Below are 18,573 nucleotides of genomic sequence, written 5' to 3'. Positions count from 1 at the left end.
AAACTGCCACCACTATAATATAGATCAGTATCGAGAGTTCCGAAAGAACTTTCAATGGGGTAATAATACAGAGAGCAATCTGGTATACATCCACAAGGTGGCTTTTTGATATCATCTATCTTCTTTGGTAGATTTTGATGATTTTGTTTTATCTCTGGCCACGAAGTATCTAAAAATACTGTAAAAAATAAAAATATATGTTTTTTTATATATATATATATAAGGAAAAAATGCCAGAATCTCGAAATATCTCGCAAAATATGTTTTATAGAAAACTGTGAAATGCAAAGCTTTATCTCAAGGTAATAAGAGCTTTATCTCAAGGTATAAAGAAAATAGAATGTGTTCCTAAGTTGTGGATGAAGTTAACTATAAATGTGCACAGCCGAGTATTCGCGAGCGCCTGTGGACGCTATACCCAACTTTAGCCAAGTTTTGTCAATTGCTATTTGCTATTTGCATGTTTAACCGTTTAAAATCTTAGAATGGCCTACTCAAAATTCAGATTTGAATTTGATAAAAAATATCTGGGCATTAATTGAAAAAAGGGAAGAACAAAATATATTAGAATATTAGAAATACACCAGAATATTACAAATATTTATATGTATATGCGTATTCGACCTATTGTCAAAATCAAAGACTTATGGATCAAATATTAAAAACTGCAAAAAGCTCTAATATTTATTGAAAATCAGTCGTGCAAAAAAATTGATTCCATGAAAAAAATTTGTATTAAATATAATAATGATGACAAGATGATTTTTTTATGGAATGTCAAAACATTATACATAGGCTATATTCCAATATTTTCTATAAGTGCTAACAGCACTGCAAATGCGTTCCGATATACATGAATGCTCTTACAGCTCTACTGAATTATATCAGTACTTATTGAGCATCAGAGTGAGTATCAGAATGCAGTCATAATACTACATATTTTGTTTTTCATTTTGCTTTTTAAAAAAATAATAGTATTATTTATTTTAAAATTCCATGTGCATGTTCAATTTTATTCTTTTCTACATATATCTACTTATGCACACTTACATTTATATTTCTTTAAACATTGAATATCCCTGAGATTGCATACTCTGGTACCTGAAATAATAATAACTTTACTTATTTTAATTAATACTGTATATACAAATATCTATCAGTAATTATAATAATGCTATTAAGAACTACTCGGTAGTCTGTAAATCGAATAGTTATAATAACGAAAAAATAAACTGTAAAATATAGCCAAAGCCGATGAAAATTAAGTACATAAATTATTGTTCCCAAGTTCATTATAAAGTTAATAATTGTAATAAGATAAATAAATCAATATTAATGCACACACCAATCTTAATCACATTATTTTTGTAAAACTATGAATTCTTATAAATATAAATAATAAAAATTTATTTATGATTAGTAATCCGATGATTGCAAACTTAAAACAGATCTTCAATTTACGCGGTTACAATAGTGCATATTTTTTGAGCCATTCCCTTCCGAAATCAGAACTTAAAAATATCGAAAACTGACAATAATCGAAAAACTGACTGCGACCAAAAATAATCGAAGCCAAATCACTGCGTATCGCAAAGAATTGTTGACCGCCTTCGAATTTCCTCGATCAGCGGGGTCTTTCTCCTATGTGTTGAGATCCTTTCTATCCATTCTATTCACCGATCGATATATAAATTCTATAAAAAACTATTCTCACATAAATTTCGTTTATTTTTCAATCATATTGTTTTTCAGTGTCAAATCTCATGATTGTAAAAGACAATAAGAATTATAAATATGCTTTCAAATTTTTAAATTCTTTTTTATGTGAGCAATATTTGTCTATTCATATATTTTCATAATTTGTCTACTTACTATTTTGTGGAAAATAATAAGGAATGCAACCGCATTTTGCTCTTGTAATGCTAGCCCGACATTCCGCAAGACAATTGTGATAGGAATATATCGTAAATGTTAAGTTCCTCTCTTGAACATTTGCATATAGCACTTTGTCAGCCTCATCATTAAATATGCATTTCCGAGTAGAAATAGTCAAATCCTTCACTTCTGGTTTTGAATACATTTCTGCAGGATTGATGCTGACAAAATGTTGACTGTTTAATTGTACTAATTGCATTTCGGCATTAAAATCCGGATAATCGAATGAGTAATGTATTATGACCTATGATAATACATAATACATTTAATTGTTAAATTTATAGCAAGAGATTAATTATGAGAGAAAAGAGAGAATACATAAAATAAAGAGTTGATTTAATAAAAAAGTTTTTAATAATCTGTCGGTCCACAATAAGTGATTTAAGTTTTAAAAAGTAAGAAATTGACCAATTATAATCGAATATGAAAAGAATACTCGACTATGATTAGTCAATTTCTTACGGCTTAAAGATTAAATACTTATTGTGGACCGACACTAATATGACATAAGGGACTTGTTATAACTACTTTGCAACCGATTTGATTTTACTTGAAATATTATATATTATTAAATATAAAAATCATAAGGGACAAGTATTTTTTACATCCGCCAAATTTGTGCTTTAAAGAGTAAAGCAACCCTTCAAAGCCAACGCATGTATTTGATTCGAATCAATTATCAATGAAAGGGAAAGATATATAACAAAATATATATAATATATAATATATAAATAATAATATATAATGAGATATATAAAAAAATGTTTTAAATCAAATTTTATGGTTTTTTATGTACTTTATAATTATATATTTAGATTTTAAAAAGATTAATACTTTTTAAAGTATCCCATATTCCATTATAATTTTCAATTAATATATATCATATCATAATTTAAATTTCTTTCGCTAAGAATAAAAATTAAAGGAGATTTGGAGAGTTATTGTAAATGAAATGATTCTATTTATAAATACATTTTTAAATTACTTAATACGCTATAATAAAATGTTAAATATTATTCATATTATTTTGTTGATTTCAAGTAATTGGAAACAATTAAGTAGATAAGTAAGAAAAAAAAAACAACTAAAAATTACCTTCACTCCATATGCTCCGGTAATTGTCGCGTGATAGTCATTCGGATCAATATTTACTACTATTGTCATACCAGTCTCAAATCCACAAGCGGTAGACCTTTTCATACTTTAACAAGAATATATAACAAAAATGTTTAATATTAATATAAATATATCATATAATGTAATATGATTATTGGTAGAATGCAGAATCGAATTTTATGTTCACAAATTATTTAATAATCTTTTGTTGCATGTTCTATATTTATATTTATTTATTAAATTTATGTGTTTTATTTATTTCCTTTTTTTCGTGTAAATCTTAAATCTTTCATAAATCCTAACTACTATATTTGAAATGCCCAATGTAAAATTCAAGTCTGCAAAAATACGATTTATACTTGTCTAATGTTGCCGCATCTGGAAAAGTGTAATAATTAAAACTACAGCATAGACCATCTCTTGATAAACTTTTCTTAAAATATCTGTCACATTGATCAGTTGTGCTTTTCCACTTGCATATTGTCAATAACGTACTACAGTTTTGTGTTATCTGAAAAAAATTTCCCGATTAATTCTTTTTTTTGGAACAACAGAATTAAAAACATAAAATGATTGCAATATACACAAATATAACGAATTGATAAGAAAATAACATATTGTAATACATTATTTAGTAAATTGATGTAATTTAATAAATTAATATAATTCTAATTTAAGTGGATTCTATTTAAGTTTTATATGCATTTAATTTAGTATATTACACACAATTTAGTATATTACACACACGCACACGCATACACATACGCATACACACGCGCGTACGCACGCACGCACATGTATATACACGCACGCATGTTGTTAAACGTCGATTGAAGTCGATTAATGCTTCTATTTTGTTATCATCAACTTCGATTGGTCTCTCTGAACATCTTTAACATCGAAATCTTTAGATCGAAATTTTGCAAACCAATTCTGATATAGTTTTAAGGCATCTTCACCGTACACATCGCATAATTTTTTATGAGCTTGCACAGCGTTTTTTTCTTTTCGGAAGTAATAGAGTAAAATATGACGAAAATGTTCTTTTTTATTTTCCATATTAAAATCAACGTCAAATAAACAATTTTTAACGAAGTCACGTTTTTTTCTAAAACAAGCTTGAACTATAATCTATCAGGATATACAGCAAATCTGTCCTTTAAAATGAAATCAGTTACATTGCAAGAGATGTATTTCCAACTATTAGGAAAAAAACGCGATTACTTTTTGTCCGATCCAATAGTTATTATTTTAAAATTCTGTTGTTATAATTCTATTATCCTAATCATTAATATAAAAATATATATACATTATATAATACATATATAATACATTAATAATAGAAAATTTAGTGCTAATTATTTAGGAAAATAAAAATTATTTAGTGTATCATTTCATCGAAATAAATAGTTTTAAACAATCGTATTTATTCAATCAAGTAATATGATTTAGTATGTACAATGAAACAACGATGATTTGAACAAATAAATGTTTCATTTATAATTATATTGTTGAATCAAACGAATCAAACGGATAGGAATGATAGGTAAATGTAAAAAAATTATTCTCTTTATGTATTTAGCTGTTACAAGAAGCATTGCGTTATGTTTGCGATCGACTTGTAACTAATGTAGAATTTTAAAACGTTGACGCACTTAACATGAGCTATGATTATGCTTTTTGATATTTAATTTCTTTGTGATTATTAATTTCTTTGTGATGACAATATATTTTTTTTTTTATCAAAGAAACTCCATCTTCTTATAAAATTTATTTGAGAATTTTATAATCATATTGTACGTATACGTACGATAAACATTTTCTATACGTACCAAATTCATTATATTAAGAACAGATAAATGATTATCATCTATAATATCTTGTAGACGAGTAAGGTTCTCTTGAACGTCATATCCAAATATTCCTGGTACTAATAATTCATTCATTAACCGCATCTCTTGAATTAAATATTCTTTTGAGATATTGGCTGGTATCTTTCTGTGAAAAAAATACAATTGGTATAACAAAGAGAAAGAAAGTTTTTCAGCAAATTTGCACTATATTGTTAGCAAAGTAACGACAATTCTAATTCGGAAGCTCTAAGTGGTTAAAGTGGTTAAAAGGGCAAGAGGACAGCGCGGGATATTCCATATATCATATAAAAGTGTCAGTTTTTTAATAGAAAGAAAGTAAGAATAACTATTCAATAACTGTTCAAATGTCGGAGCAATTAGAGGGGCAACATGTGGCTCAGATTGCTACATGGTCAAAGCAAAAATAATGTGTCCTGTTAAGCACATGGGAAGAAGAGAGGAGTAACGGAGGGGCAAACGGGGAAATGTTTATATTTTTATTCATTTCGTTTCATGAAAAAGTTAATTATTGCAAACTTCGAAACAGCATTAAAAAGTTATTATCTTATGTAAGACACTATTTATCTTTATATTATTTTTATGTCAAATATTGTATTGTTATAAAATTTTATATGCAATGCTCTTACATCTTTATGTTTTTATATACAATGTCATATTACCAAAATTTTTAACTTTTGTTTAAAAAAAAATGTAATCCAAAAACAAAATGATAGTACTTACAAATTTTCGATAAATTCTTTAGTCAAATTGTAAGATATACGATTAATATTGCACACTGTTATTGCTGGAAATGGATAATTCCATATTCCACGATGTGTCGACTCGATAATTGTTAGAGTAGGATGAGTGACATAATAATTCCAAGCCATTTTCATTAAAGCAATCGCACATCCTAATGAAGCGAATACTGCTATTGCCCAAATAATCCTATAATAAATAATTTTTGATTTATAATACATATGTTATTAAAAAACATTGGATAGAGAACATTTGCTTTAACATATATATTTAATGTGATGTTAATATATACGATTAAACGAGCAAATTATCTTGAAAAATTATTTGCTTTGTACTTCATTTATAAAATCACATTCACAATTTCAATATATTGTATTTCGAAATTTGTATCTACCGTTCTACTTTGGAACGTTGAATTTGGCTAATATATTTGTAACCATGTAATCCGGTGGTGCAACAGAATTCAGCGGCTTGTCTTTTCAGGATATTCCAACATTTTGCATTTGTAACTACCACTTTATGTTGAATTTCATATGTCGTAACTTTTTTCATATTTAACTTAATTATTAAATATTTTAATGTTACCGCGAATAATGAGAAATGCGAGAGAGCAAATGGAAAAGTGATATAAAACATTCTTTTCATGATTTTACATTAGCGTGTTTTAACTGCTGTATATTATCAGCACAAGTAAATAGCAAAAACATATAATACAGTACATACGAATAACATAAAATATTCATTCGACCTTCCGTTGGCGCGTGATAATTTCAACTCTCCTGATCACGATTTCATTCCTATGTAATTAATTATTAACCAATAAGAATGTTAAAACACAATTAATACATACATTATAGATTCTCATGCCATTTGTAATTATGTTTTTTTAAATCGAAAAACTCCGTTTATATTTCATGACAATGAAATATTTGTTTGATACAGATGATAAACGATAATGTACAAAGAAAAAATAAAATATGAGCGTTGTTAAATACTGTCATTATGTATAAGTATAGACTTTACATGACAAAAAAAAAGTAATTATTTTTTTTTGTTTAGAATAACTCAATATAATTTTTGTACACAATTTTAATTTAATAATTGTTTAGAAAGAGATTAGAATCAAAGTTCATTATTTGAATAAAAGCATTCTGTAATTGATGTAATTTTCTTTTAAATGAAAATCTTATTTGAAAAAATTGAAAGTCATATAGGCTGTGTTCCGATATTCACTGTCAGTATAGAAGATCTATAATACACGTGACCTGAACTATATATTTTCAGTATGACGTGTACACTGCAGAGCCAAGATTGTGAATTTCTGTAATGCTCTCTTTTGTTTTCTAATGTTATTTTGTTTAATTTACTTAAAATACTTTTATAATATTTTTATAATAATTTATTTCTTTCGATTTAAATGATGTATTTTGCTTATAAAATAAAACTAAAAAATAAAATAAATATTTTATTTTTGCAAATACATAAAAAAAGTGTGTTAAAAAGAATTTAAAAATATTGTCAAAATATAAATTCGAATTTGTCGCGTGACAAAGAAGGGAGTTGAAAAATGATCAATTTTGGCCGTGAATAGATACTTTTAAAATCGAGGCATTTATTAAATTCGAAAATTCATAAATTTATAAAAGAAAGTTTATTTACCCAAGAAAGCTTGGAAAACTTTCCAAAATTAATAAAATAGGTTATTTGAATGAATTATTTGAAGACATTGTTGAAAAAGTTCATTTTGTTTCTAATGAACAATGATAGATTCCAAAATTGGGATATTTACATTTAACATATATTTAACACATTAAATATTGTAAGAATATTCTATCAGGAAGATAGAGAGAGAGATCCACACACACACACACACACACACACACACACACACACACACACACACACACACACACACACACACACACACACACACAAAATATACAGAGTGAATCGTAACGCATTGATTTTTTTCAAAGCTGGTATCGAAAAATGTTTCGTACAAAAGTTTAAGGCTCGGTTGTCTCTCTGCAGCCATATTGAATTATGACATCAGAGGCGAGAATGTAAAAAGTTTAATGTAAAAAGTTTCTTGCATCGTATAGCTTTGTTTTGTATTTTTTCCTTAAAAACATGATATTTTCGTATTCTTAAAACTTGTAAAAAATACCAGAAAGTAAGATATTTGTCCAATAAATCACATACAAGTGTAAAATAAATCTTGAAATAATGGTACATTGCTTAGCTATCGGAAATTATCACATCACTAGATCTAGTTGTTGATTTCGTTCAACAAGATTTGTAGCTTCGCCGAAAGCGCACTGGATGATAAGAGAATGCAGTATGATATAGTTAATTCTTAATTAGAAGCAAGAACTAAGCCTGAATCCTCATGCAGACACCGGCGCTTTGACACAGATACTGATTGATGAAAAATGAGTAGTGGGGATAAAAATGGCGGCGAATGAATCTTTACTATTTTTTATTATTGTTTGTTTTATGATTTTAAATTATTTTTTCTTTAATTGATAAAAAATATTTATTTCATTTGATTAATTTTGTTAGAAAGTTAATTGTGAAACAAACTTATCTTTTCTTTATGATATTATACCTGATATCTCTGTGTTAATATATTACAAGAATATATTTTATTTATTATATTGTAACGACTGAGTGGTGATGCATGTCGCCTGTCGTTGCAATATAAATAAAATATGAATATAAATAAAATAATAATAAAAATAAAAAATTAAATAATAAATAATATATATTATAATAATAATATAATATAATGTAATATATTATAATAATATATTATAATAATAATATAATATAATATAATAAATATAATATAACATATAATATAATATGTTGAATAATTTATTACCATTTATTATTTATTTTGTTATCATAAGATATATTGTTTAATTTTATTTAATTATTTAAACAATTTTTTTAGAATCTTCAATGGCTGATGAAATATAAAATGTCTATACCTCTCTTTTAAGGTTATCCGACAAGTTAGATTTAATCCTCAATAGTTATTCTAACAAACTTGCTGCATTTTTTTATTCGTTCTATATTATTCTTCCGAGTTTCTTCATGAAGTTGAAGATTATTTGGTTTTCTTTTTGCTTGATCATCTCGATACCTTTATCGTCAAATTTTTCAACTGAGTTTATCACGCATCCTTTCCGTTATGCTTATTATGCACCAATCACATTACTTGATATAAATTTAGTTTGAGTTAGCAGGCATTAGATATACGTTCAGATCGGAACTAAAATAAAGTTGAAGGAAAACAAAATAGATTGACCGAAGATTAAACTTTGTTCAAAATTGAACTCAATTTACAGGAATCTAAATTAAATCATGTTGCAAGAAACGGAGTGTACACTTTTTGAACTGCTCCAGTTCAGGAATAGAAAACAAACTTAGAGGCGCTGATGGATGAATACCAGTTAAGACGCGGGCATGACAGCTCTCAGGCTTTTCTTTGGTGTCACTCAACGTGTTATGTTTTTATAAAAGTTATAATTGGTAAGTAATTAATATATGTTTATTATAAATAGTTTTATTTTTATGTCTTTTACAAATGACACTATTGGAATATTGTTATGCTTATTGAATACCAGATAAATAATATGTTATTTATTTACAAGGTTAGATTAAGTTCTTAAGATTATTATTATTTATAAGGTTGTTATTGTTAAATAGTTGTAATAATACATATAAAACACACACACACACACACACACACACACACACACACACACACACACACACACACACACACACACACATACACACACACAAGTGTAGTGTAGTGTACATTCGATAAGAATTAGTCTCTCTGACTCTGTAAAATTTTTTATTCTTATTTTGTTCCATATTTTTATAAACAAAATTTTTATAAACAAACTTGAACTTCAGAAGAAACAAACTAATCGACGTTTTTTTTTTCAATATTCTTCCGAGTTTCTTTACGAAATTGAAGATTATTTGAGTTTTCTTTTTATTTGATTTTTTACTCGATACTTTTATCGTTAAATTTTTCATCCTTTCCGTTATGCTCATCATGCACCAATCATAACACTTGATACAAATTTAGTTTGAGTTAGCAGGCATTGGATATACGTTTAGTTGATCGGAACTAAGATAAAGTTGAAGGAAAACAAATCAAGATCGAAGATTAAACTGCGTTCAAAATTTTGAATGCAATTTACAGAAACTCTGAATTGAATTATGTTGGAGGAAATGGGCATAAATGTAAATATTTACGTTTTGCTACTCATTTTTTCCATATTTTTCCATATATACTCTATTTACTCTATACTTCAGTGTTTATAGAATTCTTGTTTTTATTCTTTTTCTATTCATATATTACACATAGTAATCATAATATTTTTTCTAATATGAAAAAGTTATAGAGATAAAATATTTGTATAATGTACAGTATAAGGACATTGATTAGAAAATTAGGCAAAAGATATTGATAATTGATAAAAAAAACGTAATTTTGAGAAAAATATATAGTAATTAAAATTCATTTCACAAGATGACCTCGCTATAATCTTATATTACATTTTTAACATCAATGAAGCAATACGATATCGATATTACGTAAAACAGTTTTGCCTTTCGAACATCATAAAGTGACAAACAAACGATAACATTTAATAACCTTTATGTGATATAATACAATTAAATATTCCTTACATTTTCAATTATTTGAAATTTTCGTTTCTTAGATTCATGAATTTTAAGATTTATAAATTTTAATTTTATATACAATATCTAAGAATATTGTTTTTTTGCCTTTTTGTGATTTTATTTAACTTAGTTAAAGCATAATATATTTAATAAATAAATGGTGCCTTTAGCAAAAATTTTTTTTTTTTTTTTTTTAGAGACATAATTATTAAAATATTTATATTAAACTTTAAGAAAATAAAGCCATATTTATTTATATATTATTAATTATAATTGTATAAAATAAATTCTTTATGATAGCTTATGAGATATTTTATGTTATGTTTATAAACATATATTAGAAGATTTTGAAATGTGTTATCACTTATTTTTTTATGATTTCATTTTAATAATGTGAAGTAATAATAAATAATTTATTGAATAATAAATATTTAGTATTTTAATATATATATATATATATATATATATATATATATATACACACAAAATGATATTGATTAATTAACTTATACATGTAAATAAATATGTATATATATACATGTAAATAAATATGTAAATCATCTATATCTGATTTCACATCTAAAATTCATATTTAAAAATGAAATGACTGCTTAAATTGTTTTTTGAAATTTCCAAGGTATATGCATCTGGAACAGAATTATATTGACAAACACTTTTAAAATTAATAATTAATTAATAATTAAAATTAATTATTTTTTATTTAAAATTTGTTTTTACTATAAATATGTCTCAAAAATTAATTTAAAATAAGAATATTTAATATTTTAATATTACAAACATGTTGAATTGACTTAAATTAAAATAGATGAACAATTTTATTATTCTATTGATTTCATCATATAATTTTTATCAATCTTTCTCAATCCCTACTAGAAGCAAAGCTTATAGCTTACATATATCATCTTTGTTTGTCGAGTGGTGATAGAGATGGAGTGGAAATCTGTAGTTAGATAATTTATAATCTCGAATAGTTTTTGCGTGACCGTTGTGCTTCATTAGCGTCTTTGTTCTTTACAGTTGATTGAAAATGGGCATTTTGAAATTTTATAAAGTACCTGGTCTGAAAACAGGTCAATTGAAAAGTAAATTGCATAAAGTGTCGGAAATTGTATCCTCGATTATAGATCTTGAAACTGAATTATGTTATTATGTGGAAACAGTTGAATCACTTGAAGAAAATGAAGTTCAAATATTAAAGTGGATCTTGTCAACTCCCTTCCAAGAAGAATATTTGCGATGCAATAGCATATTTAATGATATTCAAGATCATGCTATTGTTATTGAGATTGGACCGAGGTAAAATTTTATTTTATGATTATGTTTTGCCTTACTTTATAATTTTTTGCTTTCTATAAAATCTCTTTTATCGATATATATATATATATATATATATATATATATTGTATATTATTTTTATGTTTTAAGTATATAGATTAATGATTGTTATAGATTGAATTTTTCGACTGCATTTTCTACGAATGTAGTTTCCATATGTAAAACTGTAAAATTGTGCAAAGTAACAAGAGTAGAAGTGGCGACTAGATATTGTATTAAGTATAAAGGGAGATTTGATAAGAAAATAGAAAATGCTGTACGTATATATTTAATTTTATCATTTGAGTAATAATTTTCAGTAATAATTTGTCTAAGAAGCTATCTCTTCTGTCCTCCTTTCCTTTCCCTCCTTGATCTTTTTTTATCTCTTTTTGTTTTCTGTACTCTATCTTCTCTATTCTTTCTTTTTCCTTTCTCCTTAAAAAATAAATCATCTGTATTTATTAATATTATTTATTATACAATGTGTATTTTATATTCAAAATGATATTGCACAGAATGCTCCCATATAACTGGCCATTTCATTTTTTTCATAGTGATTATATATAAAATATATAAAAATTGTCTTTATATTAAAATAGAATAGACTAATTATAAAAAAAAAAATATATTTCTAAAGGATTAAGAGAGGCATGCATAACATTTTTATGGTTACATGAATATTTCAATTTAGCAAAGTTACAACGTTCTCTTTAATGAATACAACAATGTGTGGTATAACAAAATGCTTTTATAAATTATACAAATGACATAGAATTCTTTTAGTTCTTGGTGAATTTGCTAAAATTACAACATATTATAGTTCTTTATTCATCGATCAAAAGTTTTCATGAGCACAAAGCTAGTCTATAGTTATTTAAAATGTTATATTTTATCATTATTTTAATATTGATCTAAATAAGCTCTTTCATACATCGAGATATTTTTTAGATAATAATATATGTAATTTATTTATACATGTATGAATGTTTTACATAGTATGCGTGTTTACATATATGTGTATGTCGGAGGAGGAAAGGATAAATATATAGTATATACTTAGCATATACTTAGTATATATTTATAATATGTAGTATATAGTATATAAGAGTATGTACAAGTACTATTTCTCTTAGCTCTTAGAGTATGTGTTTAAAAATGTTTGGGTAACAGAAAATAATACTTGCTTATTTTCATCTACTCACTCACAGACACATATATGCACGCATATACGCATATAAACACACGTTCAAGCAAACATATAACATTCTCATATAAAGATTTTTGACACAGTGAATCAAGAAGTACAATACATACTATAATTTCAATTAATTTCATCGAAGGCTGAAACTTGTAAGGATTATTCGATTCTTTAATTCGTTTGATGAATTTCATGATTTTAACTATTATCTTTTGATTTTCATCGTTCTGTAACCAATTTCTGATTCTTATATTAGCAATGTGTAAAAGGTTATTATATGGCTAAAAATAAAAAGGCGGTACCCATGAAAGCCACATGATTATAATGTTTCTTTTAGATTCATATGTGTGTATGGACGTGTATATGTGAGCACGCGTACACGCGTGTGTGTATATGCGAGCATATGTGCGTGTAGGTGCATATGTATATACTTATATATTATAGATTGTAGATGCCTTGGGAGATAAAATGACAGAATGTAGATATATGAAACCTATTGAAACATTTGATCATGGCTTTAGGCCAGAGAAATGGTTTGAAGTTGATGTAATCAAAAATGGCAGGAAGGCTTTAGAAGAAGTTAATTTGAAATTGGGTGAGTAGAAATATTTTATATTAAAAAAAATATCAATATTTTATATTAAAAAAAAAAATCTTTTAGTTAAAGTATTAATAATTGAAATATATCTTTTAACTTAAAATTAAACAAATGTACCAGTCATGCATTTATATATACTGCCTATCAAGTGCATATAATATATGCATTCATATGTAAGCGTGGCAAGCTGTTTTATTTTTTAATAGCGGCTAAAAAATTATGTCGAATGTTAAATTCTTAAAAAATAATTGCCTAAAAAGAAATTACGATTCTTATTAATAAATTAAATTAATTATTGTATGACATAATAATAATTGCTTAAATTAAAATTATGTCTCGATATAATAGAAATTCGAAATTATTATGTCGCGATAATATTAATTCATGCAATTATTATTATGTATGATAGAAGTTGTACAATGCAATATGCAATACGATGTATCTTCTTTGAAAAACTACTACTATGAAATTTCTTTTCAAGGTGACCTTCAAATGACTGTCTAAAGTCAAACCAATGATATCATCTTATATCCCTCTTCAAACCATACAACTTTTGTCTGAAACATTTTTGTCTGCCGGTCTCATTTTTTAAGATATTCGGATATTTGGATGGATTAAAATGAATCACCTTGCGTATAAATTCAAAAAATGAGAAAGAAATTATTAAGCGTTTAAGCGTTCTGTCTGCCGATATTTGCCGATATTTGTATTTCTTTCTGTTGTTTTAATATATTTTCGGCTTATATTGAATTGCTTATTAATAAACATTATCGTTTAATTTCGATACGCACTAATTTTCGTGCTTGTCTTTTATTAGTTTAGTTCTTGAGTTTTTGTTTGGAATATCGATATAGTCCTTTGTGTTTTTATTCAATATTTTAAAATATAATTTTTTGTTTTCTTATTTTTTTTTATTTTGCAGGTTTGGCATTTGACGATTGGGATTTAGATTTTTATACAAAATTATTTTGCCAAAAGCTGAAACGTAACCCAACTAGCGTAGAATGTTTCGATCTTGCCCAATCTAATAGTGAACATAGTCGTCATTGGTTTTTTAAAGGACGCATCATTTTGGATGGCAAAGAGAAAAAAGAATCTTTAATTAATATGATTATGGATACACAAAATTACTCAAATTTTAACAATGTGATTAAGTTCAGTGACAATAGCAGTGCCATAGAAGGATTTACGATTCCTGTCTTACGTCCTACAATCACTTACAAATGCAGTAACTTTTATGTGGAAAATATCAAACAACATCTTATTTTTACAGCAGAGACGCACAACTTTCCAACCGGTGTAGCGCCTTTCAGTGGCGCTACAACGGGAACCGGAGGTCGACTAAGAGACATACAAGGAATTGGTCGGGCCGGATATTATATAGCAGGCACTGCAGGTTATAGTGTTGGCAATCTTTTAATTTCAGGCTACGATTTGCCATGGGAAGACAAGGATAAAATTTATCCTAGCAATATGGCGCTGCCATTAGAAATATTAATCGAAGCAAGTAACGGTGCTTCCGATTACGGAAACAAATTTGGGGAGCCTTTAATATCTGGTTTTATACGTTCTTATGGAGCGACAGATAACATGGGAGTTAGACGAGAATGGATCAAGCCTATAATGTTTAGTGGAGGATTAGGAACTATGGATGCGAATTTGGCAAATAAAATTCCAGCAAAGCGAGGAATGGAAGTTGTTAAGATCGGTGGACCCGTTTATCGAATTGGTGTAGGAGGTGGCTCAGCGAGTTCTATGGAAGTGCAAGGTGATAATAGTATGGAATTAGATTTTGGTGCTGTACAACGCGGTGATCCTGAAATGGAGCAAAAATTGAATCGTGTTGTGCGTGCGTGCGCGGAGATGGGTGGTAGCAATCCAATTCTTAGTATCCACGATCAGGGAGCCGGAGGTAACGGAAACGTTCTAAAGGAGTTGGTGGAACCTGCCGGTGCTGTGATTTTTACAAAGAATTTTGATCTCGGCGATCCTAGTATTAGTACGATGGAACTTTGGGGTGCGGAATACCAAGAAAGCGATGCAATTTTATGCAAGTCCGAAGACAGTGATTTATTAAAAGAAATTGCTGCACGTGAAAAATGTCCAATTAATTTCGTCGGCATTGTCACTGGAAATGGAAAAATCATTGTTTCCGAAGAAGAGAATTGCGATATTTCAAAATATGTCAATGATGAAAATGAAAACTTAGACAGTACTAAGCATCCAGTAAATTTAGAGCTAGACGTTATCCTTGGAAAAATGCCTCGTAAGATTTTTAATCTACATAACGTGCCGCTGCCAAAATTTCCGATAAAATTGCCCGACGGATTATCCGTGCTCGATGCATTAAACAGAGTTTTACGACTTCCATCGGTGGCTAGCAAACGGTATTTAACGAATAAGGTAGATCGCTGTGTGACGGGCTTGGTGGCTCAGCAGCAATGTGTCGGACCATTGCATACTCCTCTGGCTGACGTTGCCGTGACGGCCATTTCATATTTTTCCACAAAAGGCATCGCAACTTCTATTGGCGAACAGCCAATTAAAGGATTAGTAAACGAAGCAATCGGCGCTCGAATGACGGTTGTCGAAGCTCTTAGCAATCTGGTATTTGCGCGAATTTCCGAATTACGTGACGTTAAATGTAGTGGCAATTGGATGTGGCCGGCCAAGCTTCCAGGCGAAGGTGCAGCACTCTATAACGCTTGTATGGCAATGTGTTCGTTGATGAAAGAACTTGGGATTGCGATCGATGGTGGTAAGGATTCTCTTAGCATGGCCGCACGTATCGGCAAGGATATTGTCAAGGCACCTGGAACTCTCGTCGTATCTTGTTACGCACCGTGTCCCGACATTCGCCAGGTAATCACTCCAGACTTGAAAGCTCCCGTTATGGGACTACAAGGTAGTCTACTCTTTATCGATTTATCTTATGACAAGAGTCGCCTCGGAGGAACCGCTCTGTCTCAAGTTTATCGTCAATTGGGCAACGATGTGCCGGATATCGAAAATGTGCAGGCTTTCAAACATGCCTTTAACGTTACGCAGCAATTAATTGCCGATGAAAAGATTCTCGCTGGTCACGACGTCAGCGACGGAGGATTGATAACATGCCTTCTAGAAATGTGTTTCGCTGGAATGTCAGGGATGAATGTCGATATAACTCATAAATCTGCAGCCGCTATCGATGTTTTATTTTCCGAAGAGGTTGGTTGGATATTGGAAATTGATAAGAAATATCAAAATGAAGTAACGAAAACGTTTCAACACTGTGACGTTCCCGTTTATTTAATCGGAGAATCCGTGGGGCTTGGAATGGAATCGAAAATAGTTATTAAAATACGAAATGAGATTGTATTGAACACTACAGTAATCGATTCAATGAACATTTGGGAAGAAACTAGTTTTCAACTGGAATGCCATCAAACAAATGTCGCCTGCGCCTCGAAAGAATTTTCTGGGTTTAAAGAACGAACTATTCCCGCTTATCATTTGAGTTTCGATCCCGTTAGATTTCGATCGATACCGACAGATCCATCAAATAATATTAAAGTAGCCGTCATAAGAGAAGAAGGTATTAACGGGGATAGGGAAATGGCAGCTTCTCTATGGGAAGCTGGCTTTGATGTCTATGACATTACGATGCAAGATTTGCTGAAAAATCACATCACATTGGAAATGTTCAAAGGCATAATTTTTCCTGGAGGTTTTAGCTACGCCGATGTTTGTGGTTCTGCCAAAGGATGGGCAGCCGGTTTTCTTTTTCACCCATCTCTACGCGAACAATTACAACGATTTGTCGATCGTGACGACACTTTCAGTCTGGGCGTTTGCAATGGTTGTCAGTTAATGAGCCTACTAGGATGGGTAGGTAACGAGGACACTAAAGATAAACCGGATATCTATTTGGATCATAATCTTTCGGAGAGATTCGAATGTAGATGGAGTACTATTAAAATTGAAAAATCGCCCTCGATTATGCTAAAAGGCATGCAGGGCAGTGTACTAGGTGTATGGATTGCACATGGAGAAGGAAGATTTACTTTTCGTGAAGAAGTTTTGAAACTTTTGGAGAAAAATAATTGCTTACCAATCAGGTACGTTCTTTTACAATCTGGCATATAATTCAAATAAACGAATTATTTTTTTTTTTTTTGTTATATATGACTTTTTTGTAAAAATAACACACACAAAAAGGAATTTTATAATAAATATTTTATAATAAATATTTTCCTGATAAAAAAACGTCTTGAAATTATATTTGCAAGAAAAGTATCGTAAAAATCACAGCTTTTTGAGAGATTCTTGTGTACGCATGCGTACATTTTAAATTAATCAAATGAAATTGAAAAAAACTCCTAAATTAATGAAAATATTTGTCAAATAAATTACACAGGATGGAAATTTTATGATAAATAATATATAATATTATGTAACATAATAAAAGATGTTTTCAAAATCATGTAACTGAAAGATGGTAATTCTTCATGTGAAACAAACAAGTCAAAAATATAAAACAAAATTTGTTCACGTGGAGTTTTGTTTTTGAGAAAATTGAGTTATGCTTTTGAGAAAATATTCATTGCATATGCGTGCATTTGATTAGTCACAATCTGTCTGATTCACCATGATTTGAACATTATTCTTACATACATCAATTTGGATGAAAATTATTGAAAATGTGTCAAAAATATAATAACATAAAATGATAAATTATCATATGACTAATAGATTTGATATTGTTTACAAAAATATCGGTAGATAGCCAAATTGGGTGAACTAAGCAGATTGTGGCTAGTAAATGCATATATATTTCATTATTATCATCAAAATGGCGGATAAAAGCTTGAGAAAGTAATTGTTAAAAATGAATACTCTAAAATTGAAGTTGCCGAATTGAAATATATCAGAATTTTGTTATTCCAAATGGCAGATGAAACTTTACCGAAAAGAATCACTTGAAAATAATAATTAATTTAAATTATTTAAATTTTATCAACAATATTATGTTAAAAATGAAACAATCATTTATAAATCTCATCGTATTCAGAGTCACGAAATATGGA

General features: G+C 28.3%; 2 protein-coding genes across 6 annotated transcripts in view; one reads left to right on the top strand and one right to left on the bottom strand.

Annotated features, from left to right (window-relative positions):
* LOC105429160 (sodium channel protein Nach) overlaps positions 1 to 6,507 on the bottom strand; it is a 7,292-nt gene extending 785 nt beyond the window's left edge. The window contains exons 1-8 of the mRNA XM_089070847.1: positions 6,058 to 6,507; positions 5,646 to 5,852; positions 4,884 to 5,049; positions 3,411 to 3,562; positions 3,031 to 3,136; positions 1,873 to 2,179; positions 1,051 to 1,101; positions 1 to 178 (exon numbers count right to left, since the gene is read on the bottom strand). Of these exons, the coding sequence (XP_088926973.1) occupies positions 1 to 178; positions 1,051 to 1,101; positions 1,873 to 2,179; positions 3,031 to 3,136; positions 3,411 to 3,562; positions 4,884 to 5,049; positions 5,646 to 5,852; positions 6,058 to 6,308 (1,418 nt within the window). The 5' untranslated portion in view covers positions 6,309 to 6,507. The remainder of the gene's footprint in view (positions 179 to 1,050; positions 1,102 to 1,872; positions 2,180 to 3,030; positions 3,137 to 3,410; positions 3,563 to 4,883; positions 5,050 to 5,645; positions 5,853 to 6,057) is intronic.
* A 2,167-nt stretch (positions 6,508 to 8,674) lies between these two features.
* Positions 8,675 to 18,573, top strand: part of Pfas (phosphoribosylformylglycinamidine synthase) — an 11,298-nt gene continuing 1,399 nt past the window's right edge. Inside the window, exons 1-6 of one of the 5 annotated variants that reach the window (XM_089070820.1) lie at positions 8,675 to 9,200; positions 9,772 to 9,929; positions 11,412 to 11,690; positions 11,844 to 11,985; positions 13,354 to 13,504; positions 14,430 to 17,604. In XM_089070820.1, the coding sequence (XP_088926946.1) occupies positions 11,422 to 11,690; positions 11,844 to 11,985; positions 13,354 to 13,504; positions 14,430 to 17,604 (3,737 nt within the window). In that variant the 5' untranslated portion in view covers positions 8,675 to 9,200; positions 9,772 to 9,929; positions 11,412 to 11,421. Of the gene's footprint in view, positions 9,201 to 9,771; positions 9,930 to 11,411; positions 11,691 to 11,843; positions 11,986 to 13,353; positions 13,505 to 14,429; positions 17,605 to 18,573 lie in introns of those variants that run through there. The other 4 variants (XM_089070821.1, XM_089070819.1, XM_089070823.1 and 1 more) reach the window with 4 other exon arrangements.

Source organism: Pogonomyrmex barbatus, unplaced genomic scaffold, assembly GCF_055798465.1.
Source record: "Pogonomyrmex barbatus isolate J1 unplaced genomic scaffold, ASM5579846v1 scaffold11, whole genome shotgun sequence".
Lineage (NCBI taxonomy): Eukaryota > Metazoa > Arthropoda > Insecta > Hymenoptera > Formicidae > Pogonomyrmex > Pogonomyrmex barbatus.
Note: the sequence above shows the minus strand (reverse complement) of the source record. Positions and strands in the feature narration are given on the sequence as shown.